Source organism: Coffea arabica, chromosome 2e, assembly GCF_036785885.1.
Source record: "Coffea arabica cultivar ET-39 chromosome 2e, Coffea Arabica ET-39 HiFi, whole genome shotgun sequence".
NCBI lineage: Eukaryota > Viridiplantae > Streptophyta > Magnoliopsida > Gentianales > Rubiaceae > Coffea > Coffea arabica.
This window is the reverse complement of record NC_092313.1, coordinates 2,161,075-2,189,056: the sequence shown is the minus strand read 5'-3', so window position 1 is coordinate 2,189,056 and position 27,982 is coordinate 2,161,075. Positions and strand designations below refer to the sequence as shown.

At 36.9% G+C, this 27,982-nt stretch overlaps 3 protein-coding genes across 7 annotated transcripts; 2 read left to right on the top strand and 1 right to left on the bottom strand.

Annotated features, from left to right (window-relative positions):
- Positions 1–802: 802 nt before the first annotated feature.
- On the top strand, positions 803–5,157 carry LOC113730039 (short-chain dehydrogenase TIC 32, chloroplastic-like). Of its 2 annotated transcripts, none has more exons than XM_027254464.2 (8): positions 803–1,051; positions 1,367–1,598; positions 1,784–1,863; positions 2,036–2,189; positions 2,973–3,051; positions 3,948–4,035; positions 4,485–4,531; positions 4,646–5,157. In XM_027254464.2, exons 1-8 carry the CDS (start codon positions 946–948, stop codon positions 4,808–4,810), a joined length of 951 nt encoding a protein of 316 aa, XP_027110265.1. In that variant the 5' UTR covers positions 803–945; the 3' UTR covers positions 4,811–5,157. The 2 variants fall into 2 exon arrangements, with proteins under 2 accessions (XP_027110265.1, XP_027110266.1); XM_027254465.2 differs by having other exon boundaries at positions 806–1,051; positions 3,951–4,035.
- Positions 5,158–7,759: 2,602 nt separating this feature from the next.
- On the top strand, positions 7,760–21,039 carry LOC113730038 (short-chain dehydrogenase TIC 32, chloroplastic). 2 transcript variants are annotated; one of them, XM_027254463.2, is made up of 8 exons: positions 7,760–8,000; positions 9,081–9,312; positions 10,177–10,256; positions 10,431–10,584; positions 11,094–11,172; positions 11,497–11,581; positions 11,697–11,743; positions 20,588–21,039. In XM_027254463.2, exons 1-8 carry the CDS (start codon positions 7,895–7,897, stop codon positions 20,699–20,701), a joined length of 897 nt encoding a protein of 298 aa, XP_027110264.1. In that variant the 5' UTR covers positions 7,760–7,894; the 3' UTR covers positions 20,702–21,039. The 2 variants fall into 2 exon arrangements, with proteins under 2 accessions (XP_027110264.1, XP_027110263.1); XM_027254462.2 differs by lacking the exon at positions 20,588–21,039 and adding an exon at positions 12,205–12,535 and having other exon boundaries at positions 7,761–8,000.
- LOC113730037 (mitogen-activated protein kinase kinase kinase YODA-like) lies at positions 17,870–26,255 on the bottom strand. 3 transcript variants are annotated; one of them, XM_072078068.1, is made up of 14 exons: positions 25,799–26,255; positions 24,995–25,109; positions 24,130–24,697; positions 23,266–24,003; positions 22,622–22,654; positions 21,945–22,032; positions 21,750–21,812; positions 21,301–21,461; positions 21,132–21,207; positions 20,230–20,289; positions 20,022–20,129; positions 19,612–19,842; positions 19,407–19,498; positions 17,870–19,119 (listed from the first exon to the last, which is right to left on the bottom strand). In XM_072078068.1, exons 3-14 carry the CDS (start codon positions 24,684–24,686, stop codon positions 18,612–18,614), a joined length of 2,715 nt encoding a protein of 904 aa, XP_071934169.1. In that variant the 5' UTR covers positions 24,687–24,697; positions 24,995–25,109; positions 25,799–26,255; the 3' UTR covers positions 17,870–18,611. The 3 variants fall into 3 exon arrangements, with proteins under 3 accessions (XP_071934169.1, XP_071934171.1, XP_027110260.1); XM_072078070.1 differs by having other exon boundaries at positions 24,130–24,691; XM_027254459.2 differs by lacking the exon at positions 22,622–22,654 and having other exon boundaries at positions 25,799–26,254.
- Positions 26,256–27,982: the final 1,727 nt, after the last annotated feature.

The window sequence follows — 27,982 nt, the reverse complement described above, 5'->3', positions numbered from 1 at the left end:
ATTTGTTTTTTGAACTTGAAAATCGTAATAAATGTGTTAGAACCTTTTGACAATTAAAACTATTGTGGATTTTTGTACAAGTCTTTATAATTTGGAAAGACAACTTCTATGGTCTATACTAAATTTTAAAAGGATTAAAAATAATTGTCAACTGTATAATATTATTTAGGAAAGCTTCAAGAAGTGTTGAACTAGTGAATGGTATGTAGTATAGTTATGTAAATATTAATGCTTAAAATGTGTAAGTATTATTTGCACTAATTGCTTTCGCAGAGTTGGAAGTAATTAATTTGAAAAGATAGTAATTTTGCATGAAAAGATAAGATATACACAATATATTTGCAAATGAAAGTCATTATTGTTTTTGTATAATTTAAAAGTATTGTATCCTTGCTCAAACCCTTTGTAACAAGAAAATAAGTAAAACTTTTTATTTGTATGACAAGATTGAGGGAAAAAATTTATCATTTTTACATTTTTAAGGTAGTCATACATTGATGTTTATTGGTTTGTCAAACCATTTATTTAATTTATAACATCCTATATACAAAAAAAAAATTTACAGATGACAATACATGCTATTTGTCATTTGAAGCTAAGGAAAATGTTAAAGTAAAAAATTTTACTTAGAGTAAAAAATGCTATTGATTTTTATTTTTATTATTATTATTTTCTTCGGTCCGTTTATTCATACTCGTCGGAACTATTCTACGTAGGTGGCCATAATTCCTTAATGTAATTAATGTCCTAACGCGTGTCTCGCCCACGTTGGGCATCCTACGGTAGCATGGACAGAGCCACAGAGGCGTCCATCATCAATTCATCACGGTATGTGATTAAAGATTAGGAACCTTTTCATGGGTACATAAGGCCTGCAACTCCCCCTCGTCTTCTTGTTCTTCTTGGAATTTCTGCAGCTTCGCTAATTACTACGATTGAACAAAGATGTGGCTTTTCAAAAGAAAAGGGCCATCTGGGTTCTCATCCTCTTCCACTGCTGAGGAAGTCACGCAGGGGATTGATGGCTCTGGTCTCACTGCCATTGTCACAGGTCCTCCACTTGCTCTTATCTCTCCGTTCCTTCTCAATTGAACCTTTCTGTCCACATTTTTTTTTATTAAATTTTTCGGGTCCTTAGATTTCTTTATTCGTTTATTCTTCTTCTCTTTTGTGGAGAAGTGAATACTGCTCCGAAAATAGTCTACTAGTTTTGTTGCCCTTCAATTTGTTTATACTCGTCTAGTACATCAGTACTTTCGTTTTCGTTTTCTTGTTCATGGCTGTGGGCCTTTATGATTGATTAAGAGTATCAGTTTGAACTTTGAACGCATGGAATGACGTAGTGTAATAACAAACAAAATTGCAGGGGCTTCAAGTGGTATTGGTGCTGAAACAGCTCGTGTTCTTGCACTGCGTGGTGTCAGTGTTATAATGGGGGTCAGAAACATGGCTGCTGGCCAAGAGGTTAAAGATGCAATTGTTAAGGAAACCCCAGAAGCTAAAGTTGATGTCTCGGAGTTAGACCTCAGTTCACTTGCATCTGTGAGAAATTTTGCAAAGGAGTTTAAGTCGTCTGGCCGTCCCTTGAATATCCTAATGTAAATAAACACTACCTATACAGCAATCAGACTTCTAACTTTGTCTCCTCTCATCTTGTCTCTTTATTAAGTGCCTGGTATTTTTTTGCGATTTTGTAAATTTTATTTTCTTATAGTTTGCTTATTTGTTTATTCTTTTTTTGTTTTTGACTCCTGGGATTGGTCTTTGTCTTCTCTATGTCAAGTAATAATGCTGGAGTCATGGCGACCCCATTCAAGCTATCCAAGGACAACATTGAATTGCAGTTTGCCACAAATCAGTTAGGTAGGTCCTATTCTTTATGGGACAAACCGTTAACTGCAGCTAGTTGAATTGCATTCACAAATTTTGTATGTTCAAATTCTTTAGCAGTAATTGGATTGGAACTCAGCATAGTTCTTGTTGACATCAACACTTTGTCTTCATAACCATCTTTAGTTTTGTATCTGTTATACAGGTCATTTTCTTTTGACTAACTTGTTGTTGGACAAAATGAAGAAAACATGTCATCAAACTAAGAGAGAGGGAAGGATCGTGATTGTTGCATCAGAAGCTCACCGCTATCCCTATCGTGAAGGTGTGCGTTTTGATAAAATCAACGACCAAGAAGGGTAAGCTTGTGGTTGCCAGTGCTTAATTGTGTTAACATTTCTATATGTTATTCTGTTCTAGACTCTCAAACCATAGTTTATCATTGTTTTTTTTTTTTTTTTTTTTTTAATGCCAAAGCTTCAAACTCATGTCTGTAGCTTGAAGGTACTACCATACTGAGAATCTGTTTCTTCTATCTCCTTATTTTATAAAATGGTGCGTGTGTTTTGTCATGTGGTGGTTGAGACTTGGATTTTTGGGTACTCTTGAGAGTCCAAACAGCCGCCTACCTGTCAAAAGTAAAAACCATTCATGCCCATGTCTCGAACTGCTCATCATGCCAACAAGTAGACTTAGGAAGTACAAAATTGGAGATTCTTCTTAGGGAGTTACTGAGTACATCTCATGCACTACAAAATAGTAATACACAAATAAATGGCATGCAATTTTCTCGTGTAAATGGGGATAAACATAAAGCAAACCTGTCAAAGTATTAAGTTAGAACTATTTTACAGGTAGTGTAGGAAAAAATCATAACTGTCATTTTCTAGAAGGTAATTGTGAAGAAGGAGAGGCAGGATTATGGGAAAGTGAGGGGATAGCCCTCCACGCCTTGCCTGTGACATTATCATGTAGAAACGGTAAGATTTTTAGAGAGCTCCCTCAATTAGAAAAAGAAAAAATTGTTTATGAAATTTGTGTAGAATTAATAAGGGATAGTGTGTAGGGAGGTAGTGCGGGGAGGTTTTTTGACCATCATTCTTGAAAAACCCCTCACATGTTCTCACACTTTTATGCTGCAGGTACAGCAGCTTCTTTGCTTATGGTCAATCAAAGCTTTCTAATGTGCTGCATGCTAATGAGCTTGCCAGACGGTTAAAGGTTGTAGATTCTGACTTTGATTCCCTTGAAAGTTGAAACTTCTAGCATTTTTCTGAATTTAAGCCCCTAGGAATTTTCTTCGCCCATTGGTTGCTGTAGATATCGTCTTTTATCCAGTTCATATCTTGAGGATGTTTACACTCGCCTTACTTAATTTAGGCACTTCAAAATTTTGTGCATCCCTGGCAAATTTTAGTGTTTCTTTCCCTGGCAAATCAAGGACTGAACATGATAGGGCTTTAGAACCTTATAAGATGCATTTCTTACTCATAGCTCGTCTCCTTCTCATTGGCAGAAATGGTTGGCCACTATAACATGATATGTCTCCTGTGCGAGATTTCTCTGTTCATTGTTATCTTAGTAGCACGAATAATACTTCTATCTAACAACCAGAAGTGGAGATGGATTCTAGGTCTCCAAAAGAAGGCATCTGTTAGTTTTCAATTCTATTGATTTTAGGTAGGTACTAATTCATGCCGTGTAATACTATAATTCAACGCCCAAGCTTGGATTCATTTGGTCATGAGCTTCTTGCCACCAACTACAAGATGAAGTATGTGGGAAGACTAAACAAGAAAGGATCAGCGACATGGTGTCTTAACTGCAGCCGATGTTTCTATTCCTTCAATCTTGGAATCCATTGCTTGCTTCTTGTCGCATAATTTGGGCCCTTTAAGAACCATGACAATCTCAATTGTACAATTACACCCATTCAACTTTGCTACAGGCAGTACAAGTGCTTCAGAGAAAAGGGGGACTTTTCAAAAGCAATAGCAATTATGGTTAACTTAATTGAATGAACATTGTCATTTATGTGAGATGTTCTTCTGTAAATTGTCACAATAACTAAATCAATCAATCTCTTCCATAAAACAGTTTGATGATTTGTTTCTTAGCAGGAAGATGATGCAGACATAACTGCCAACTCGCTTCATCCTGGAGCAATTACAACCAACCTTTTCCGTCATGTTGGCATTTTAGGAGGTAATCCCGAACTTATTTAACTGTATGGGTCTGCATTAGCCTTCTGAATGGTGGTTTTGTTTTATTGTATTATGCCTTGTTTATGCATACTTTAAAAAAGCTCAATTAGCTTCAAATTTATAGTAGCAAGCTACCTTGTCAATCCTTCATAGCAAATAAACCCAGCTTGGTATTAATGCTTCTTGCATTGGCAGTTGTCAGAAGGGCCAGGTGTTCCTTGAATTTCTGTTTGGTACACCAAGCCCTACTGGCCCTGCTACGATCAAACACGTGATGTTGATGACGTTGTTAGGGGATGGTATTTTATGCCTTAAACCCTAAATCCTGGCTGGAGAATGTTATTTTATGTCTTGAAATCATCAGTGGAGATCTTGTCTTGATGTAAACATCTCAAAAATGTGGGGTCTTTCTCATGTATCTGCTTTTTTTTTTTTTTTGATCTGATGCAGGCCTTGCAAGTACTGTTGGAAAATATGTGCTAAAAAACATTCCACAAGTAAGTTATGCCTCGTACTAAAATCATATTGGCTCACGTTTATGTTAATTTGTTAAGGGTGTCACCAGAAAAGGTGTTAACTATTTGTTACTCCCTCCACTGACCTGGTACCAGGGAGCATCAACAACATGCTATGTAGCATTGCATCCGCAAGTCAGAGGAATAAGCGGCGAATATTTTGGCGACAATAACATAGCTAAAGCAAGCTCAATGGCCATGGACGCGGATCTGGGAAGGAGACTCTGGGATTTTAGCGTCAGCTTAACCAATCCCAAATGATTCCTGAGAAGCCAAATCTTCCAGGAAAAATAGACCACAAAAAAAAAAAAAAAAAAAAAAAAAACCCTACGTCTTCATGCGATAACACAGCCTCTATTATGTTCGCGGCTTTCCTACTTAGCAGGCTTGCTCCTCCATTGAGGAGTCCATGGCATCATGCATGTTTTTTCATCCGTCGTTCGTGGTGAAGCAAGTGGTACTCCGTTCCTCTTGATCTGTAATGCTGTTAGAAAGTAGATGATGTCTAGTTGTCCCTGGCTATGCTTTAGTGGCATTACTTGAATTAGTCCGTGCTCATTTTGGGTTCAGTCTTCCCCGAACGAACGTTGCAAGACTTTTCGCTGTTACTTTTAGTGGTTTCACCTTATTTTATCCGTAACAACATTGAAGAACGATGTTCGGTATATCGGCAGAAAACATTGAAGGGAAAAAAAGGGGATATTCGACCTTTTCAAGGGCAAAGCGCAGAGTTTGAAGGTAGTAGAATCAGACCTAATTATAAATTACTCGGGAATCTGATAAAGGATGATGTTATATCACTATTTGCATAATTATATGATACAATAAGAAATAGAGGTTGCTTTCCATCCTGAAATGTAAAACTCTTGACCTTAAATTCGAGTCTAATCGAGCTGCTCGAGTTTGAGCCAATTCGATCTATAAAAATTGAAAAATAATTATTTTATTTTTGAAATGAAAAATATTATGGATATATATATAATTCTACTATTAAAATAATACATAAATACATATAGACACACATATGAAATATTTTCCTTCTATTTTTTTCTACTCCCAAACAAGGGTCCCGTTTGCAAGTGAGTTTTTTAAATGTTTGTGTAAAATTTTACTGTAACTTACTGTAAAAGTTGTAGAAAAATTTTTGAAGTGTGTACATTTTTAAATATTTTGAAGTGTATAGTTTACAAATTTTGAGAAGTTTTTTGAAATTACTGTAGTTAAAATTGTTAAAAAGACTTGTAACAGATAAATTTGATCAAAAACTTGCTTGCCAAACAGTAGGGCTGTCAACGAGTCGGGTCCGGGCCGGAATTCATTATTCCGGACCCGGACCAGAATTACTATACCGGATCCGGATCCGACCCGTTTACCCGACGGGTCTTTTATTCTATGTTCCGGATCCGGATCCGGCGGATCCCGGATCCGGGTCGGGTCTACCCGAACAAATTTAGCAGAATTTATAATTTCTAATAAAAATGAGAAAAAAATATATTTGTAAACTAATTTTTAACTAATGCAAAGAAAAAACCAAATAAGAAAAGAAATCAAATTGACTTTATTCAAATACATCATCCTAATCAAATTATATTGATAAATATATATTTTTTAAATTATTAATTCATTTATATTCGGATCCGGGTCTAATACGGGCCGGAATACTATATTCCGTATCCGACCCGTTTTTTTGTTTGATAAAACGGATCCGGATCCGGGAAACGGAATTAAATCCCTACCCATACCGGCAATAATTTCACGGATCCGGTCCGGATCCGGGTCTAGATCCGACCCGTTGACAGGCCTACCAAACAGGGCCAAATATAGCAATTACTTCTTCCTTTTTCTCTCTAAAAACTCCAAACAATGTGAAAGAATCTCTCCTCGTCTTTGTTTTTCGACTCAAAACTCTCTCTTCTTCTCTTTGCTATCCTAAACTCCCAAACTAACTAAGGTGTTATTCATGCTAATAACACAACATGAAACTACTACATTAATATACGATAAACCTATGCATCGAAGCGAAATTTTGGAGCGTCAGCGATTATCAGATTCAATTTGCACATACAATACATACACTGATCTCGGTTTGAATTCCAACTATGCACGAGGATAGATAATAACGTGCAAAATCATGTATCCCAATATGTATTGCAATTTCATTACAACTAGGGGTAATTTCAGAAACCTCCCTTGAGGTTTCATGAAATATCACCTAGCTCCCCTAAACGTTTCAAAATCTCACTTAGCACCCTTGAAGTGATAGTAGGGTCATATACTAATATCAAAGGTGATGAATTGTCAATAATACCCCCATAATTAAATTTTCTGAACTTGTTTTTCTTTCTCTAAATTTCCTACTTTTCTTTAACAATGTCTATACAAATATGCATGCATACATACATACATATATACATACATACATACATATATGTATGTATAATTGAATTGCAAATATCAATGAAATATAGGATTTAATTAATGAAATATTCAATGCATTTGGAGAATAATAGCTGTAGGTTCTTTTTATTTTTTTCCCTTTTTTGGTGTTTCACAACTTTATTTATTCATTTATTTATTCCTATTCATGTAGAGTGCAAGAGAAATAAAGTAATTGAAACTCCAAATAGTTTTTCAAATTCTGACTTTTTTTATAATAAAATTTTCATATTTCACACCCATAAAAAAAGTCTGTGTAGTTTGAGTAAATTTTTTGTATGATATTGAAATTGAATTTCATCTATTACTAAGTTTTTTTGGCTCAAATGTATGATTTTACATGCTAATTACCTTCAACGCTATGAAGGGTTCTATTTGTAGAAATGATTTAAAAACTAGTATTTGTTTTTACCGTCTCTTCCTACGGTAAAAGTAACTATTGACTGTAACATAAAATTTTACCAATTTTCATCTCCTCACTTTTAAGATGGTTCCAATTTAGTACTTTTTTTCCTTGGTTTGTAAAATGTTCATTTTTTTTTATAGTTTAAGGGTATTAATGGCACTAAAATAATCTCTCTCCTCAAACATGAATTTTTTAACATTACTTTTGGTTAGAAGGGCTTTCAATGCTACCAAAATGTCAATTAAGGGGTGCTAAGTGAGATTTTGAAAACCTCATGGGAGCTAGGTGATATTTCATAAAACCTCAGGGGAGGTTTATGAAATTATCCCTTACAACTACGAAGAACAACTCCCTTTCAATTGCAGAGAATTCTGACCCGAGAAAGTCAATCTTTGAATTACTTGAACACCTTGTCTCTGGTTCCTATTGCACTGGTGAATGTTCCCGTTTACTAGTATTTCCCAAGATTAAAAAAAAAAGAAAAAAGAAACAAAAGAAAAGATATGTGGTTGTTTAGCAGGAAAGGGCCATCTGGGTTCTCAGCAGCCTCAACAGCTGAGCAAGTAACCGAAGGGATAGATGGCTCTGGTCTCACTGCCATCGTTACAGGTCAGTTTCTTACCTTTTCTGACAAGTTCAAACTAATTAAATAGATATTTCTTCCTGCCCGTTGTTGTAGTATTTCTGCGATATTGTCCCGTTGTTTGAAAGCACAAAATTCATAAACAGATAGTTTAAATTGCTTGCCAGCTGCCCATATTCTTGCTTTGGTGGTTTCTGGTGTCTAGAGCCTTTTTGGGGGGCTTTGACTTGGGGTAATTTTGCTGTGTCCAACTTCTTGATTCTCTATTAAAGACCTTTCAGGTCAAGATAATGATTTTAGCATTGCAAGGAAATCAACCCATGGAGTTTGGGCTGTTTGGTTGCATTGTTAACTCGTTTCAAGCCGTGCTCTTTTGAGAAATTATACAATTAACCTCATACCATCACTGACCTGTTTGTGGAATTTGAGCACAACTCAATAAGCCAATACTTAAACAAGATACGGTCTTTCGACTTTCAAGCTTCTCAAGCTGGACCGTATGACTAAATTATGCTCATCCAAGCCGACTCCGAGAGTAAGGTAGCAAATTTTCATTGTTCGTAGAAATACCTTGAACCCCCAATCTCTCCTTCTTTTTGCTGGCAGATATGCCTTAGATATCCTTGATATTACATTCATGATTTTGGAGGCAATAGTTATTCAGCCTTCCTGTATTCTATTCTCTATATTGTTGTAATCTTCAATGTGCCCGTGGTCCCATCCTCAGAGATAGATCAGTCTGCCTGGATAAGTGCTATATTTGTAATTTACACTATGGAGGCTTCGCATGAGACTAGTACTAGAAGTAGTGAAGTAATGATACGTTGGTGCAGAAGGGAAATTTGACTTTCAATTTTCCTTTGCATGAAGCAACAGTATCTTTATAAGATCCCAAAAAAGGATATATCAATAATATAAGGTTTGGTTTTTTTTGTTTAACTCACATGAGTGACTGTTTTGAAAGTTCAATCAACTATACAATCTCCATGCCAGTGATTTTTGTATATGAATTTGCAAATGTATCCTCAAGGTTTAGCATCTCTTTGATAAATTCTCTTTTTCATAAAATGTACCTATGTACCTTATTTGTTTATCAACCCCTATAGGAGCATCAAGTGGTATTGGAGCTGAGACAGCACGTATTCTTGCATTGCGTGGTGTCCATGTGGTTATGGCAGTCAGAAATATCTCTGCTGGGAGGGAAGTCCAAGAAGCTATAAGGAAAGAAATCCCAAATGCTAAAGTTGATGCCATGGAACTGGATCTTAGTTCAAGTTCATCAATCAAGGACTTTGCATTAAAGTTCAATCACTCAAACCATCCTCTGAACCTTCTCATGTATGATAATAGCTTAGTATGTTTATGCGTGCTTTTCAGTGTCCTTGTTTTCTATCTAACCACATGTTTTTGGTTGTCTTATTCATCCTTTCGTGGGTAGCTGTCTTATTCATTTTTTGATAGGATATGAATAAGAAATCCTCTTTCACATGTTCTCAACTTAGCCAATTCCATTTTTCTTGAATTAGCTGTTGGAATCTATTTAAATTACTTAAGGACTTTGTTCCACATCTTTCATCATTTAAGAGTTCATGCCTTCATGGTTTATTAGGCTGCCATATATGGTTATGGACTCTTGTCGCAAGAAGATGAATTCCCAGTAAAAATACCTGATGTGGAAACAGCCAATTCCCCTATGGCTTTCGCCTGGTTGGGGTATTGTGTTGAATACTTGTGTTCCATCAACATTTATAACGATATTAAAAAAAAATGCCTAAGATCTAAACTACAACTTCTCTCAGACTTCATAGTTCATACCTAGTGTGCTTGTTAAGTGTATAATGATGTTTTTTCCACTTGAACATGCATCTATAAATTCCAAGGTGAGAATTTGCTGAACCCAAAGGCCAGAGTGATAACTGATCAATCTTTTTAGTTGTGAAGTTAGATAGTCTAGATAATCAACTTGGTCAAATTCCTTTTCTTCTCCTTTCCTCTCCCCTCCTCGTCTCTTCCTCTATCTCAACATGTGAAGACATTTTTGTTGCATATATATGTCAATACAAGTGTATAGAGCCTAATTGTCTTTAAGCATGATGAAGTCTATATTCTATAGTGTAATTTCTGAGTTTTTCTTAGATGAGACTGAGTATAGAGATTTTGAAATGTGCACGCAATAAACAGCCCTTTTTCTTTTTCTGCTAGTAACAATGCAGGAGTCATGGCAACACCATTCATCTTATCGAAAGATAACATAGAGCTACAATTTGCAACAAACCATATAGGTAAGGTGTATGGGTAAGGTACTAAGTTTCTCATGTTCTCTTTTAAGGTAAACAGCACCGTGTCCAAGCATTTTTCCATTCATAATACAAGTTTCATTTGTCTGAATAGCTGTAGTAATACATAGCGCCCACGAGTTTAGTTAGATTCACTTCACAAAATCTATATTCTTACAGGTCATTTTCTTTTGACAAACTTATTGCTGGAAACCATGAAAAAGACAGTTCATGAAAGTGGCAGAGAAGGAAGGATTGTCAATGTCTCATCTCGACGGCACAAATTCTCTTATCCTGAAGGGATCCGCTTTGGTAGAATCAATGATGAATCTGGGTAGACTATACTGTCCCTTACAAATAGCTGAATATTTTGTTTCGAAGTCAGATATTTGTTCTGCCACATGCTGTGCATCATCTGATTGTTTCATGAAGTTGTCATAAACTGATGCCAGAGACCAGTAACATCTTAGGAATTTGATAAATTTTAAGATTATAATTTCTAATAGATGAGCACATTGGTCAAAGGACTGCACAACTCAGATGCTATTGCTGCTTGTTTGCAGCTGATGTGCTATCCAGATAATGTGGGAAACAAATGTTTACACTTGCAAAAAGTGAATAAGTTTTGAAGGAAAATGATCCCTGCCTCTGAAAGAAAATGCAGTCCCCACAATCACTCAAGTATTTCAAATGGCAGGCTTTTTATAAAATGTTTTAAAATGGTTGCTGGTGAAGTTTGAGGCTAAATCCATGTTTTGTATTCATGAATATGTGTTGATAATATCATGAGGTAATTTCAATGTCCAGAGCTCAGGTTTCTCTTATGTGCAAATACTTGCGCAGGTACAAGAGTCTATTGGCATATGGTCAGTCAAAACTTGCCAATGTATTGCATGCAAATGAACTGTCAAGGCGTCTGAAGGTATGCGACTTCATTGTAGTTTGGAAGTTGTGTACTTCATGTTTGAAACTCCTAAATGACATTCATCAAGCATCAGATATAGTCCATCTTTTCATTTTTAACCAATCTGGTTGACTTGGACACAGAAGAGTGCATTGGTAATTTGTCTGATGAAGCTAGAAGAATAGCTAGCTAGCATAATGTGGAATACAAGAAGTATATCATGAAAGCCAGCTCTCTCTCTCTGTCCTCCCCTGGCAATATATATATATATATATATAAGAAAAAATACCTAAAATATGTTCCATTTCAAGCTTAACGATCTAAGGTAATATCTGTAAATAGGAAGATGGGATTGAGATAAGTGCAAATTCTCTTCATCCAGGGGCAATCGCCACCAATCTTTTCCGTCATTTCAGCATTGTTACAGGTAATTTCTTTTGACTCTTCAATGGTGTTTGATATTATTTATCAGGTTTCTTGTACAGGACCAACCTGGCTGCCTGAAATTTGACTAAATGCAGTAGTTTTTGTGTTTAATGCAGGCATTATTGATGTCCTAGGCAAGCACATCTTGAAAACCGTCCAGCAGGTAGATGCCATTGTACATTTTTGTGCACTGTATGTGTTTTCTGTTCATGCTTCTGGCTGTGAACATTAAGTCTGTCAAAGACAGTTTGCCAGTTTCTAAATTTATATACGACAATGTAAATTAGGGTGTTTCGACCTTGCATACAAGGGTATTAAAAAAAATGAAAGAAAACTCAGGTGCAGATCCTTCAATTCTTTTTAAGGTACTGAATCAGGCAAAACTCGAACAAATTCAAAACCAGCTCAGAATCTTGTTCCCAACAATTATGGCAGCCACATTAATAGTTGCTTAATAGTAAAGGGTCTCATTTAAATATTGGACTTGTGCTTGTGTACAAAATTTTTCTGCCTCAGAATGTGAACCATAATTAGGAAAAGAAGAATAGATTTAGGTTAGTGTTCCATGCCGTAAGTGCCTTCTTGCTCCGTGTATGTACTAAGGTCAGGGGAACTTGATTGCAGGGAGCTGCAACAACATGCTATGTGGCTTTGCACCCACATGTTAAAGGCGTAACTGGCACATACTTCTCAGACAGTAACATAGCTGAACCGAGCTTACAAGCTAAGGATATTGAATTGGCAAAGAGATTGTGGGATTTCAGCTCAACTTTGATTCACCAGTCTGACCCTTAGATCTTGAGTCTAAAGAGAGATTGGAGAAACCGGTAGTTAAGGATGGCAATTTAATTAGTACACTTGGCAATGAAACAGGTTCGGTGCATGTGTTTGTAACCCCTCGTTTCTAATTATTTTAGGGAATAATTTCGGAAACCTCCCTTGAAGTTTTTGACAATTTCACTCGGATCCCTCCAATTTTAGAAAATTACACTGACCTCCTTCGGTTCAATAAAATGACTACAATACCCTTTATTTAATAGATAATTTACCACATAAGTGGGACACAAAAACCAAACCAAAAGTAAAAGAAAAAATAAAAACTTGCAACAATTCCTCATCGTTCTCAATCCTATTTTAATTAATAACAGTTTCTTTTCTCTTTTCCCAATGTTTTTCTACTTGTTATGATTCTCTCCTTCTTGGTTATTGACAACAGATATCTTGGGAGGAAAACATTTAGTCACAGTATTATGAGTGACCAATTAGCATTTATAGGAGTACAAACCTAATAAACTATTTACAAGAATACCCTTACTAATTTATTATCTACAAGAATACTTATATTCTCTTAACACTCCTCCTCAAGTTGGAGCATATATATCATAAGCACCCAACTTGTTACAAATGTATTTCACCCTAGAGCCCCCTAAACTCTTGGTAAACACATCGGCCAATTGATCTACAGACGGTACATGAGATGTCTTGATGATCCCGTCAAGCAATTTCTCTCGAATGAAATGACAATCAACTTCAATATGTTTTGTCCTTTCATGGAACACTGGATTAGACGCAATATGAACAGCCGCCTGATTATCACACACTAAATTCATGGGCTGTTTATGCTCAAATCCAAGTTCCAGTAACATGCTCTTCAACCAAACCAACTCACACACAGTGTGAGCCATAGCGCGGTATTCAGATTCTGCACTTGATCTGGATACAACTGTTTGCTTCTTACTCTTCCACGACACTAAATTACCACCAACAAACACACAATATCCTGTAGTCGATCTTCGATCTGAGGCAGAACCAGCCCAATCTGCATCACTATATCCTTCAATATCAGTGTGTTCATAATTTTGATACAGCAACCCTTTTCCAGGAGCACTCTTAAGATACCTGAGAATCCGTATAACAGCATCCCAATGACTAGTACGAGGGGTATCAAGAAATTGACTCACAATACTCATTGCAAACGAAATGTCAGGTCTCGTTACAGTGAGATAATTTAATTTACCCACAAGTCTTCGATATTGCTTAGGATCATCAAGTAATGCACCTTGATCTCTTGCTAATTTCACATTGGGATCCATAGGGGTATCTACAGGTCGGCAACCTAACATCCCAACTTCACTCAACATATCGAGTACATATTTTCTTTGACATAAATAAATCCCATATTTAGACCGAGCTACCTCAATACCCAGAAAATACTGTAGATGACCTAAATCCTTTGTCTGAAAGTTTGCCTGCAGATTGGATTTAAGTTTCTGGATCCCCACAACATCATCACCTGTAATCACAATGTCATCCACATAAACAACTAATAAAATTTTACCAGCATTAGAATGCCGATAAAATACAGAGTGATCTACTCCACATCTTGTCAGACCGAACTCCATGACAACACTACTAAACCGGCCAAACCAAGCCCTCGGAGACTGTTTCAATCCATATAAGGATTTTTTCAAACGATAAACCAACCGCGGATTCTCCCCCTGAACAACAAATCCAGGGGGTTGTTCCATATATACCTCTTCTTTCAAATCTCCATGCAGAAATGCATTTTTCACATCCAACTGATGCAATGGCCAATTATAAGTTGCTGCCAAAGAGATAAGAAGACGAACAGAGGTAATCTTTGCAACAGGAGAAAATGTTTCTAAGTAATCTACTCCATACACCTGAGTAAATCCTCTAGCTACCAGCCGAGCCTTCAATCTATCAATAGAACCATTAGGCTGCACTTTTATAGTGTACACCCATTTACAACCAACAACAGGCTTACCTGAAGGACGAGGGACAAGATCCCAAGTACCATTTTGTTCCAAAGCAGACATCTCTTCTTGCATAGCTAATCTCCAACCAGGATGATTAAGAGCATAGGTAATAGACTTAGGAATGGAGATAGAATCAAGGGAAGCAACAAAAGAAGAATATGACATAGAGAGACGAGAATAAGAAACAAAATTAGAAATAGGATGGGAAGTACAATTTCTCTTACCTTTGCGTAAAGCAATAGGAAGATCTAACTCAGAGGAGGGCGTCATACCTGGATTGGAAGATTGAGAGTTAATTGGTGAAGTGCGTGGCATATCAGGAACTTTCTCAACCATGGAACGACGAGAGTAAACTTGAAGATGAGGACGAGATAATCGAGCTATGGAATCTGGTGGACTAGATAACTCAGGTAATAAAGGGGAAGGGACTGGTAAAACAGGAGAGGAAAAAGAGGGACACTGGTCTAACTCACAAGACATACTTTGTTTGATAAAATACGGAGTGGATTCAAAGAAAGTAACATCAGCACAAGTAAAAATCGATTTGAAACTGGACTGTAACATCTATACCCTTTTTGCGCTCGTGCATATTCTAAGAAAATACACTTAATAGTACGAGAATCTAATTTATCCACCCCGGGAGCAAGCTGATGAACAAAGCACACACATCCAAAAATACGATGAGGCAATTTAAACACAGGTTCATGAGGAAAAAGAATGGAGTGAGGTAATTGACCTTCAAGAATAGTAGATGGCATGCGATTAATTAAATAACATGCAGTTAGAACTGCATCACTCCAAAATTGTTTGGGCACATTCATGTGCAACAACAGTGTTCGAGCAATTTCGATTAAATGTCCAATTTTCCTTTCAGCAACTCCATTCTGTTGTGGAGTGTGAGGACAAGAGGACTGATGAATAATACCAGACTTAGTCATAAAGGTATTAAAAGGAGTGGAAAAATATTCTTTCGCATTATCACTGCGAAGTATGCGTACAGGCACACCAAATTGATTCTTTATTTCTGTAACAAATGCACAAAAAATGGAATATAATTCTGAACGATCTTTCATTAAATAAAGCCATGTAACTCTGGAAAAATCATCAACAAAGACTACAAAATATTTAAAACCTAACTTTGAAGTGACTCGACTAGGACCCCAAACATCAGAATGAACTAACATAAAGGGTTCAGAAACCCGTTTATTGACTTTAGGAGCAAAAGAAACACGATGATGCTTTCCTAACTGACAAGACTCACATTCTAACGAAGATAATTGATTCAAAGTAGGAACCAACTTTTTCAAATTTTGTAAAGACGGATGACCTAAACCACAGTGAATTTCAAGAGGAGAAACAGTAGCAGGACATGCTATCGGACCATTGAAGTTGAGAAAGTAAAGACCATTATGCTCATGCCCTCCACCAATCGTCCTCTTTGTTTTCAAATCCTGAATGACAACGGAATCAGGAGAAAAAGTAACTGTACACTGTAGAAATTTAGTGAGCTTACTAACAGACATTAGATTAAATGGCAAATTGGGTACGTAAAGAACAGAAGACAGCGGAAGTGATGGATTAATTTCTACAGTGCCTAGTCCTTTAACTTTAGTGGTAGATCCATCAGCTAAAGTAACATGAGGAAAGGGAGTAGACTCTTGAAAATTAGAAAAAATGTTAGAGGTACCTGACATATGATCAGTAGCCCCGGAGTCAATAATCCATGAGTCATTACCTTTTTGTGCTAATGAAGCAGAGGGAAGAGATGCGTGACTTGTAGCTTGGTACTGTAAGAATTTAACATAATCTTCCTCGGATATAGTAACAGTTTTCTGGGACCCATGTACTAAAGAACTTGATTCAACTTGATCAATGGTAACCCCGTTAGCAAAACTTTCAACCATAGCGAATAGCACTTCAAACAAAACAGCAATCAAAATTCGCTATGAACAGTGCGCGTGAATAGTACCGGGTGAACAGTGTGTGATGAACAGTATCGCGTCAAGACTCTTGCTAGATGTTTAACCCTAACCCTAGGACTTTTGCTCTGATACCATAACAACAGGTATTTTGGGAGGAAAACATTTAGTCACAGTATTATGAGTGACCAATTAGTATTTATAGGAGTACAAACCTAATAAACTATTTACAAGAATACCCTTACTAATTTATTATCTACAAGAATACTTATATTCTCTTAACAGTTATAACCACATAGTCTCTTCCACCCATCAACTAAACCACCATGTAAACCTATCTAAAGTGTTTATTTCTTATCTACTTCTCTCTTTTTGTGGTACTTAACTATTAATTCCTCTTGTTTATTTCTTTTCGTATTATAATTTGCATACATTAAAGAATCAAAATTTTCAAAATTACAAATTGAGGGAGCAAAGGAAAATTTCATGGTCAAATTAGATGGAGATGATGAAGATGGTTGTGATAGAGGGAAAAAATGAAATTAATGGGTTATGGTTGGAAGAGAAAAAAGGACGAATCTGGATTATGTTATTATATCTGTTACACACTACAATCTAATATCTTCATTTGGTTTCATTTTTGTTTCATTTACAAGTATTGGTGGTGGTTTGTCACAGAGATTAGTTTCTCTATTCCTAACGCCATTGGAGTACGGGGTTGCTCTTGGCATAGGCATCAATAGTGATTGGTCAGGTTCTTTTCTATTTAAGGAAGGTGATAAGCAATAGGTGTTGGGAGATGTGAGATTAGTCAATAGATAAAATATGGTGTTAATTTGGGACGGGAAGCTTTTTGAAAGTATTTTAGTTGGTGGTGATGGTTATGGTCGATTTGTAGAGAAAGTGATTCGGGTAGAGTTTGGGATTTTGATTATGCCCAAATTGATAGAATTTGGGGATTAAGTTGGAGTTTGCTTGAACAGGTTGATGAGGTTTTGGCTTTACAATTATCATGAAAGCATAGCAAATGTGGATGAAAGTGTTTGTTATTTTTTTTTTTGGTTAAATTGATCGCTAAACCTTTTTTTTCACTTTCTTTTGATGTATTATATTGCATAAGGGTATTTTATCATATTTAAGTATAATTCTAACTTCATGGGTCTATACTATTACTTAAACAGTAAAAGTAAGGGAGGTCAGTGTGATTTTCTAAAATTGGGGGGAGCTGAGTGAAATTGTCAGAGAGGTTTCTGAAATTATCCCTTATTTTAGAGATTCTGACAGACCCGATCCTATAATTATTAGGTAGATAGATCACTTTGCTTCAGATCTCTCATCCCCTTTCCTAAGATCACAGCCTCGGGTCGAGGCCCTCTGCATGTTAGAGCTGCATATTAGAGCTGGTTATTAGAACTGTTTTTCTCTTCTTAGGCGGCAATATACATATTAGAGCGGTTATGAAGCACCACTGCCGAAAGGGTCAGACAGAAAACGCACAAAAGAGAGAGCCTTTGTTAAACACCCTTTAAAACAGGAGACACTACAATGTTTCAGTTTGTAAACACAGGGAAAGCTGAAGGCACGTATAAATTAGCTTCTCATCAGGAACTACTCAAATTTTTTAGCAGATGTTGTCTTGGATATACATAAATAGAACCACATGCCAGCGCCTAAATGCGTGTTGGCCTTGCGGACACATGAGAAAAGATTTGCTGCAATCTTGACTGTTTCAATGGCAAAATCCGAACAAAAGTCTGGGTTTTCCCATATTATGTACAGCAGTTGCAGATCCTCAAGAAAAATGCAGTCCTAGAGCTACTTCTTGTCCAGGCTTACCATTTCTTCTCTTCTATCTCGTTAATGAATGTACAATTCTGCTACCACAAATTTTATAGCGAAGGATCAGCTAGCTATACATTGAATCACCCAATCCAAGTTCGCTGAGCAATCACCCTATCAATCAGACCTTAGTCAATGAAGTGTGTAAATTATAAGCACTCAACTTTGTACAGGCCGATCCAAGGTAAAGTGGTACCATTAGCCACAGTGAATCTTCCTTTTGCTGGGATAGAGGGTCAATTCTAAAAGTGCATGTTGTTCAGGTCATTTCTGTTTTCCGCTGAGCTATTTTATGGACGAAGGACAAGCTTTCAGTCAAGCAAAATTGATTCCTCGTCAAGCCACCAGATCTTCTGAAGATGTCGCCTTATTTTGTGGTCAAAGGTCCTTATTATGCCAATTCAAATGTCCTTGCGAACTGTAAGCAATTCTCTGAACTTAGTGACAGTTGGGTAAGCATCCCGAAGAGAAATGCCTCGAAAAGAAAATCAAGTTATACTCCATTTGTGCGGCCGGTCAACCGGGATCGTGAGTTAAGATCCAAAGATGGATTCAATTTCACTGGATCCCCTAACAACTGCTGAGACACACGATCTGCTAATACTGACTGTCCATCATGAAGTTCTCCAAAAACAGGCCTTCCAAACTGCTTTGACAGAGCATCATTTTCACTAGATGTAAGATCCCGAAAAGCAGATCCAGCCTGCATTCCCCGAAACATATCAGAATCCCAATACAAGGGGCCATTGATGTAGGGACTTTGTGGAGTCTTAGGAACACTTCCAAAACCTTCTTGCAGGTACGTTGACTGATTAAGATGTTGAAAAGGGAGAGCACCAGCACCCCCTGATAGTGGTGTTGATGAGCCCGATGTGGTCCGAGGGCTTGATATAGGTGAAGGAGACATCCTCCCATTTAGGTGTGGAGGTGACCTTGGATGTAACAGAGGGCTTCCAATTGGAGAGACTGGGCAAGATATATTCCTTTGGATGTGGATGTCACTGGAAATGAAAATTTCCATCAGTGAAAGCTACAGATAAAAGCCACGTAAGATTGAACCTATTGCAGTTATTCCTAAAAAACTACTATTTACCATTAACCTATTTCCATCAGCTAAAGCTACAGATAAAGCCGCGTAAGATTGAACCTATTGTAGTTATTCCTAAAAAAACTACTATTAACTTCTATGTTTTAGCTTTTTTTAGTTTTTAGTTTTTTTTTTTTTGGTGGTGGTGGTGGTGGAGGGGCGGGGGGGGGGGGGGGGGGAAGATGATGGACAAGGATGGACCTGGAATGGAAATAGGATTTTGATACTCTGGAAGAGTGTATAGCAAGCCTTTCTGATTCTGATGTTGGGAGATTTCTACCATGTTCAATCCCCTGAAGATGATAATTAGCCACAGAGAAAGCACGAAACTGTTACAGATGGCAAAAAAGTAGAGCATTTACATAAACTTGTATAACTAAGGGGACTAGGATAATAAAAATACTACCGGAGACTTTACACCATTGGCAATCACAGATGTTGGATCAGTAGATGCAAGAGGTTTATCCAAAGGAGCAGCATTTTTCACAAATGGGTGATCCAAAAGCTGAGCAGCTGTAGGACGATGAAGTGGATTCCGCTGCAAACACTGCCTCACAAAGTCCTTTCCTTCCTCTGAGAGGTCATCAGGAATTGCAGGAAGTTCTTTACTATTCCCAATTTTGAACATGGCAGCAACCTTTAAACCAGAATGAGAAAAACATCCATAAAAAGATGCACAAAAGCTGAACTGGATTTTCAAGTTTAAAGCATGCTAAACCTTCGTATATACTAGATATGCTCTTTTTCATGATAGCATTCGTATTTATGGAAGATATACATCATCTATTCAGCAATCTGAGTAACCAAATTACTGACCCCTTCATACTGGCTCCAAGGTGGCTTAGCAGTAGCCATTTCCAAGACTGTACATCCAAGACTCCAGATGTCAACAGCAAGATTACAACCATTCGAATTTTTTATAACCTGAATGAGCAGCAGAATAGAAAATTTAGGATCGGAGAACTAGCAATGGAGCCATGATCATGAGCTTAAGATGCAACATGAGAAACTACTGACTACTGACCTCAGGTGCCATCCAGTATGGGCTTCCCTTAAAAGATAATGGACATGATTGCCCTGTAATCTGCACAGTGGAAGATTTTTAAAGGGCTGTAGTTAATTACAGCTACCAAATAAATTGATTATCAAAGTCTTCAATTGCAGAATTAAAATAATGAGAGGGAAATGTAGTTAAAGGCACAAAGCACACTAAGGTGTGTCATAATATTCTTAGTTATTAAAAAAAAAAAAATTTCAGCTTCAGCATACAACATACGGAGGTAAAATTTTGAATTTGAGTATCAGTTTTCTCAAGTGTGTCCATGCTTTGCAACAGATTACTCTCTCACCCATGGCTAATTATAGCTTTAACTGAATGGCAGGTTTCCCAAATAAATAATGAATTGATGAAGATTCAGCAAACAGAAAATCCGATTCATCAATTTCATTTTATCAAGGAAAAAACTAACCAGAGGGGAAAAAATAATCTCAATTAATACAGCGATCTGGCCAAGAAAAGGGAAGATGCAAGAACTAGAGGAGGACCAAGGTTCCAGAGAAACATGAGAATTGAGAGCGTTAGGGGGAGGGAAGTGGGGAGAAGGGCAGGAAGCAAGATGATTGCAATCTTGTTGCAGCTTGCGCATTTTACGCTTTGGCCATACTTCATTATCCGCCCTGGCTCTGCTTTTAAAAAAAATATTTGCAAGACTTGCACCTCATTGCACTTTTGTCGTTCTTAACTACTATGCTTGTAGCTTGAAATGTGAACCATGGTACCAATCTTCTTCTTTGTATGCAGAAATGAAAAAAAAACAATACTATATTCACCATAGCTGGCATTTTCTAGTAGCGTGTCATGCTTTAGGCTCAAGTGCTTTTTAATAGATCTCATAAAAATGAAAGAGCACTCATGGCTAGACTTACATGCTTTGCCATACCAAAGTCTGCCAACTTAACACGACCATTCGGGTCCACAAGGATATTTGCCCCTTTAATATCTCTGCCAATCAAATGCAGCAGCATTAACTAAAGGATCAGGCCATTCAGACTTGCTATTTCAGAATCTGATACAAATGAAGTCAATAACTCTTACCTGTGGACAGTATTTTTTGTATGTAAATATGCAAGACCAGACAAAATTTGTTGTGTGTAACTGCGTATAGCTGATTCTCCAAATTGTCCATATTCTTGTAAAAGCTTGAAGATGGAACCACCAGATACATATTCCAAATATATATATAGCTTATCACCAACCTGGTCAAGGAAAAAGAAGCTGTAAATTTGACTTCATGATAGACTAAATACTGCCAGAGGATACACAAAGCACCAAGTCAGAACTAATTCGTCATTTATAACATTACAACTTCAAAGCTATTGACAAATTTATCAGATGAAAATCCTAAATATCACATACTTCTGAGAAGAATTAACCATTCGACATTGTTACAATCAGATTACATTGTGACCAATGGAGACGTGTAAAAGAATTTATAAAGTTGTATGCATCAGGTGTCAACAAGAAACTGCAGGAACAGCACTGACCGTTTCAGACCCATAATACTGTACAATATTTGAATGCCTCAGACGGCTCAGCATAATAATCTCCTGCATTTTTTCCAAAAGATTGAAGAAGAATCAATGTTAGACATATATACCAGATAAACACAATGCAACAGATCTCAAGCATGTTTAATACAGAATTTATCTTTCCACATCTATACCAGCATATGAACTTACTTGTCCCAATTGCTTTGCACTTTCCTTGGACTTTGCATCATCTGAGAACAATGTGACCTCCTTCATTGCACACATTTCACCACTTTCACTGAACAGATGGTAAAGTTGAAACATGCAACAGATTAATCAATGAAAATCAATTCAAATGAACAATTGTAAGGTATAAACATGCAACTGCAACTGCAAAATAAAGTGCAGTCAACATATTCCAAAATGACCAAGAAATTCTCAGTACAAATACTTAGGAGCCGCTGGGTTCAAGTTTAGGAATCGGAATTGTAATTGGAATCATATACAAAAAATTAGTATTTGTTTCGATTGGATTTTGGTCAAAGGTATCAATACAATAACAAGCGTTTGGTAGATATTTGTCAGGAATGGATATTACATTAAAATTTGAATATTTTATCATTTTTTAATTTCTTTTCTTTTAAATTTCTTTTGTTCTCTCCTTTTTGTTCTTAATCGAATTGCAGAGCATCCTTCTTAACCGAATTGCAGAACTTCATAGTGACCATTGATGGATCAACTGGTATTTTTCTTGGACTTCAAGATCAGAAAATCTGTTTTTGTAAACCCCACTTGTAACTTGAAGATCATTAGATCTAGTTTCTAAACAACTTAAAAGAGAGAGAGAGAGAGAGAGAGTGGGTTTTTGCAGCCCCTCACTCCACCACCTTAACTCCTCCTCTATTGCAGCCATACAACCCCTAAAAAAAAATGAACAACAACTGTTATATGGAGATTATAACTAGAAAAGAGAACAATTTTGTCTTAATTTGAAAAACCAATCAAGATGAGATTCTTTGGCCAACAAAAATTACTCTTAACATTTCAGGAGCCGTCGTCAGCTATGGAAGATTGGAAAAAAGAGGCCTGCTACACCGGTAGGAGAGAAATTAGAAGATTGGAATAAGTGGGATAGAGGGAAGGGATTGGGGGGTCTGATATGGGGAAGGAAGCAAAACAGAGAATGCGATGAAAATAGAAGAGAGATGGTGAAGCAGTGCGTGAGATGAAATAAAAAATATTATTATTTATTAGCTTTGGAATCAGACGTGGGATTTCACAAAACCCCCCAATTTGGTCAGGAATTGAGAGTCGCCATTTTCTTAGCATTCATTCCAAAATCTTGAATCCGATACCTATAATCCAAACACTAACAAAGGACTTGATTCGAATCCTTGATTCCCATACCCTTAAACCAAACGCCCTGTTAGTAGTCAGAACTTTAAATGAAACAACAGCAAATATTCACCCATTGCGCCACATAAGAACAAGTGCAACTGAGAAAAAAAAGAGAAAGAATTGATCTCTTTACCTGTTAAAACCAACATAAACATGTCCAAAAGTGCCTCTCCCCAACAACTTTCCTTTTTTCCAGCGTGAGCCAGGGCTTGCAAGATTTTCTGCTCGGCCTGGACTACGTGGTACTGAGGGAGATGTTGCAGCTGAATTTGAATGAGAAAAAGGTGAAGAGTTGGAAATTGTCACAGGAGGAAGTGGCAAACGGTGACTTTGTTGTTTCCCATCATCGCTCCTGTTTGTCTGTGATTCATGTGCTCCCCCTCCAGCTCTTGGATGAATTGGGGTGACGGCTCCACTATGAATTCTGGAACTAGGACCAGGACTTGTCTTTCTGGGACTAGGAATTGGAGAGTACTCAGGGCTGCCCCTACTAGGCTGCCAAAATAGTTGCCCAGACATATCACCTCCCATTGAATTATGTCCAGAATTCTGACCTGAGCCCGGACTCGAACAGTGGCCAGATCCAAGTAACGGAAGGTCTGGATAGGGCTTTCCAAGCCAGAATCCAGAACCTGTAACTTGGTCATTACCGAAAGCTCTCATTGGACTTCTAGAAGGACTTGACATTGAACTATCTGGAGCACTGCAAAAGGCACCATGACAGGGAACGTGCAGATTGGGGACATGACTATTAAGAGGTCTTCTTTTAGGCGGTGAAGACAACACACTTTTATGAGTCAAAAGATCAACTGCTCCAGGTGATCCTCTTGGGCTTTTCTGTGCTACTGGAGACTGATCCTTAATAATCATGCTTCAAAATGGGGTAAAAAAATTTTGTAAGTCAGGGATAAACAAAATTTAAACAAGCTAATGAATAGAGATTATTAGTGCCAACAATGGACAAAATTTAACCTAAAGACTTAATGTGACACCATACCTTGAGGGGCTGCCAGTGGCAGTTCTGCTTCCAAGCTCATAGTCAGATTCCAGAGGACTACGCTGGCGTGAGTCTGTTTGATCATCACTCTCAATGGAGCATTCACTAGAAATAGAAGCAATGACCAGTTCTCCATCTAACTCTGCAGAATCTGTTATATGCCGTATGCAGGCAGGCCTTGGAAGTGGAAGAAATGATGATGGCTTGGAGCTCTTTTCCACTTTTGGCTTTCCTGAAGAACTGATTCCTGACTCAGTGCGCAGTACACTTGCAGGTCGCAGACCTGGTAGGGGAAGTGGTTGGGCTTGAGGCCTTTCGGCAAAACTCTGGCATCTTGATACATGCTTTGAAGGTGATGGTGACCTTGATTCCGCTCTGGACTGAGACCCTTTTTCAGAAAATGTGTCACTGCTCCGTCTTCTAGACCCTCCTGATCTACCAGTAGATTTACTTTCAGATGGAAACTTAAGCTTCCGGTGTAATGTGTCAATAATGCTTTCTCTTGCTGGTTTTTTCTTTGCTTCTTTTGATGATGACTTCCCCCACCATGAAGGCATATTTTCTGATGCTAAATAGCCACAAAATCATTAAGAACCAAAGCAAATATACACAATAGATTCATTAATAACCAACTCCCTTATAAGAAACAACTAGCAGTTTCAAATTGGTATGATTCACGAAAAGCATTATAGTTCTTTGGCTAAATAAGGTTTTCATGATTTTCCTGCCTTTCTATTTCACATGGAACAAGATGCTTAAAATTTAAACCACAGATCAACTAGCCAGCACGGTAGATGTAGCTGACTGTCTACAAGTTCTAAGCAACATAATCAGAATGATCGTCCCAACATCTAAAATTATCAACCTGTTTAGCTGTTCACTTGGCATGCAAAGTCAATGCTTCAGGATTAGTGCAGGATCAGTCGTGAATGCATCTGCCCACTTGACTCTAATGGAAGTCTTTCTCCTTTTAGGGGGACCTGAGAACAAGTTTTCTTCCAAGTCAACCCAAAAATGAATGTGGAACAAGCCTTTCCAAAGCTTCAAGAAAAATCAGAAAGGCCTACGTAAATCCAGAATGAAGAAAACTAAAGTAATGAAGAATTTCCTGAGAGTATTTTAGAGGCTGGAAAACAGGATCTCGAAGTGTTTCACTCTCCTCTTCTTGGCTCAAGAACTACTCATATACCCAGCACATTTTCACACTTCTGCCTCATATTTGCCCTTTTCATCAAAACTAATTGAACAATATAGGCATTCTGAGCCAAAACAAAATTGAACACGTAACCAAAATTCCAGCTTCATTGAAAGTTATGATACTTCACTATTTATCCGTGAAGCTTTTTAATTTTCTCCGGAAATTTCATCTTGTACTCTTGGTGGTATCTCTCTCGGAATTTTCCGCTCAAGAAAAAGGAAAAAAAAAAAAGAAAAAAGAGAAGACAACTAACCAAATGATCCTGCTACACTGATCTTTTTCCTGATGAATTAGGCAAGCGGCTTTAAGTTCGACATCACAAAATCAAGCAATTTATTACAGATCTAACCCATACATTACGAAATCATTAATGAAAAAACAAATTAACAGTGAAGCATCATACCACTGAAGTTAAGAGATAAAATATTAGCAAAAATATAATAATAATAATAATAATAATAAAAAACTCACCTCCAAGTTGTACGCTCTCACATAGCTTGAGCAGACTGGGGCTTACCGAGATTTAATTTCGAATCTACTGCGAAAACTTGCTAAAAAGGTTAAAAGAAAAAAAGAACCCTAATTCGCAGATGATAATGGCGTAGATATGCATACATGAACTGCGTGAGAGTGTGGGTGTTAGAGAGTGAAGAATGTGTTTGATTCAAAAGGAATCCAAATTTGGGAGGCTTTGAGGAGATCGCGTGAGAAGAAATGGAGAAAGATACAAATTTAAAAATAAAATAAAAAAGTTCTAAAAAAATAGTCGACTTCTAAGTTGCAACAACATCTACTGCTACTGCTACTGCTGCTTGCTTACTCACCCAGTAGGAGTAGTAGTAGTAGTAGTAGTAGTATTAAGTGTGTGTGTCTGCGTGTGTATGGGACTGGGGACTTTGGGGAGGCAGCACTCAGCAGTAACAGCTAGTATGAGAAGTTGTTTTGAGTGACGGTCGGGATGGATGGATGGATTTTATTTTTAGCATTTACTATTCAAAAATAATTATAGATTTAATAATCAAAAAGCAAAATTACTCTCTCCCTCTCTCTCTCTGTCTAAGCCCGCATTAATTAAATATACTTACTACTACTTTAATTTCCTTTCATTTCTATCTTTAATTTGTTCAGTCTATATTGTGACTCCTTTTTTTTTTTTTTGTAATACGTGTGTCTCAAAATTTCTCCATGAAATTTATTTATTTGGATTGCAAGTTTCTGAAATTTTGGTAGAAAATGTACTATAGTTATTTGATATATGTGAAGTAAAAATGTAATTGAAAAATGTGTTGACGGAAACGTATAAATTTTTTTGGGTGAAAACTGGCTTTCCAAACAATGTTACGGGTATGGCTTTTAAGATTTCAATAGAAAATAAATTAAATACAAATCCCCAAAAAGAAAATGAATGATTTAGAGGGTTCCACACGTTTTATCCAATACTTTATTTCTAGATTATAAATTGCAAAATAAAAAAGTTATTTCACTGCAAATGGAATTAACCCCAAAAAAAAAAAATTATGGGGGAGAGATGAGGAGAAAAAAGGTTAATTTTAGAATATGTATATATTTGTATATATTGTTCAGTATTAATCTAGTTTTTTATTTTTTTTGGAGACTAGCTATGTTGAATAAGAGTTGAAAAAGTATTGCATGTTCCCTTTTATAGACTTGCATAAGAAATAATCAGGATGTTAACCGGATAAAGACGGATTGGGTAGATGCGAGAAAGCAACTGAGTGAACGAAAGTGACCTGCGGTCTTTACATTATTCCACTGCCAAATTTAGCGTCTGTCTTCTCCTTGATGACCGATGACAGGTGAAAGTTAACATGATTGGTAGCAGCCCAAAACAACGTAACGGGTAACGAGTAACGGACAATCTACTGATTTATTACGAGTAGTTAGATTAGGACTCAACCGAAAAGCTTGGCTTGGGCTGTTGGGCACTTGCGCTGATAAAAAGGCAGGCTCAAGAATATATTCATAAAGACATGTATAAAATCTATCAGTAGTATAAATGGAAAAAGTAAAAAAATGATTACAGAGAATTGTTTATTCCTTTAATAATTTTTGCAACGGTGTGCCTTCCCCTTCTCTTTGGTTCTCTCCAGCAAGCCGTAAAGAAGAATTAGCAATAAGGGAAGGAGTCCGTCTTTTGTGTTGGTGAATATCATGGATAATGATTATGGGTACATCTGTAAACGAGTCGAACATCTTATGATTGAATTCTTTTCGTTAATTTACTCGAAAAAGGTTCTCGTGTTTGTTTGTTCAATAATATTCGAGTTCTAAATTTGTGTTCGTATTCTGTTCTTTAAATAAAATTCTAGTTTGAATTCGAACTCCGGTTCAAACTCGACTCATTTAATATAAACAAACCGTTTGTGAACAGTCTCGATACATTTGAATCCAAACTCTCTCTCTCTCTTTTACAAAATTGATATAATCTGTTTTGCCTATCTATAATATTAAGAATTAAGGAACAGTAGCAAGAATATAATACAAATCTTAAATTTTGTGAAATGACAATTAAGTCCATGCTCGTTCAATTATTTGTCGAACCAAAATGTTTTGTTCAAATCCGACTCATATAAAATTTTGAAAGAGTCGTTATCAACCACGAATAATTCTAAAACTAGTCGAGTTAGTGAACAA

Excerpts from the sequence above, each read along its gene's own strand:
- LOC113730039 (XM_027254464.2), top strand. The coding sequence starts at position 946 with ATGTGGCTTTTCAAAAGAAAAGGGCCATCTGGGTTCTCATCCTCTTCC. Across the intron at positions 3,052-3,947 it reads AGCTTGCCAGACGGTTAAAG|CAGGAAGATGATGCAGACAT; the intron begins GTTGTAGATTCT and ends TTTGTTTCTTAG. Across the intron at positions 4,036-4,484 it reads TCATGTTGGCATTTTAGGAG|GCCTTGCAAGTACTGTTGGA; the intron begins GTAATCCCGAAC and ends GATCTGATGCAG.
- LOC113730038 (XM_027254462.2), top strand. The coding sequence starts at position 7,895 with ATGTGGTTGTTTAGCAGGAAAGGGCCATCTGGGTTCTCAGCAGCCTCA. Across the intron at positions 10,257-10,430 it reads ATTTGCAACAAACCATATAG|GTCATTTTCTTTTGACAAAC; the intron begins GTAAGGTGTATG and ends ATATTCTTACAG. Across the intron at positions 10,585-11,093 it reads AGAATCAATGATGAATCTGG|GTACAAGAGTCTATTGGCAT; the intron begins GTAGACTATACT and ends ATACTTGCGCAG.
- LOC113730037 (XM_072078068.1), bottom strand. The coding sequence starts at position 24,686 with ATGCCTTCATGGTGGGGGAAGTCATCATCAAAAGAAGCAAAGAAAAAA. Across the intron at positions 22,655-23,265 it reads GTTTATGTTGGTTTTAACAG|GGGTTGTATGGCTGCAATAG; the intron begins GTAAAGAGATCA and ends ATTTTTTTTTAG. Across the intron at positions 21,462-21,749 it reads AGTATTATGGGTCTGAAACG|GTTGGTGATAAGCTATATAT; the intron begins GTCAGTGCTGTT and ends TTCCTTGACCAG.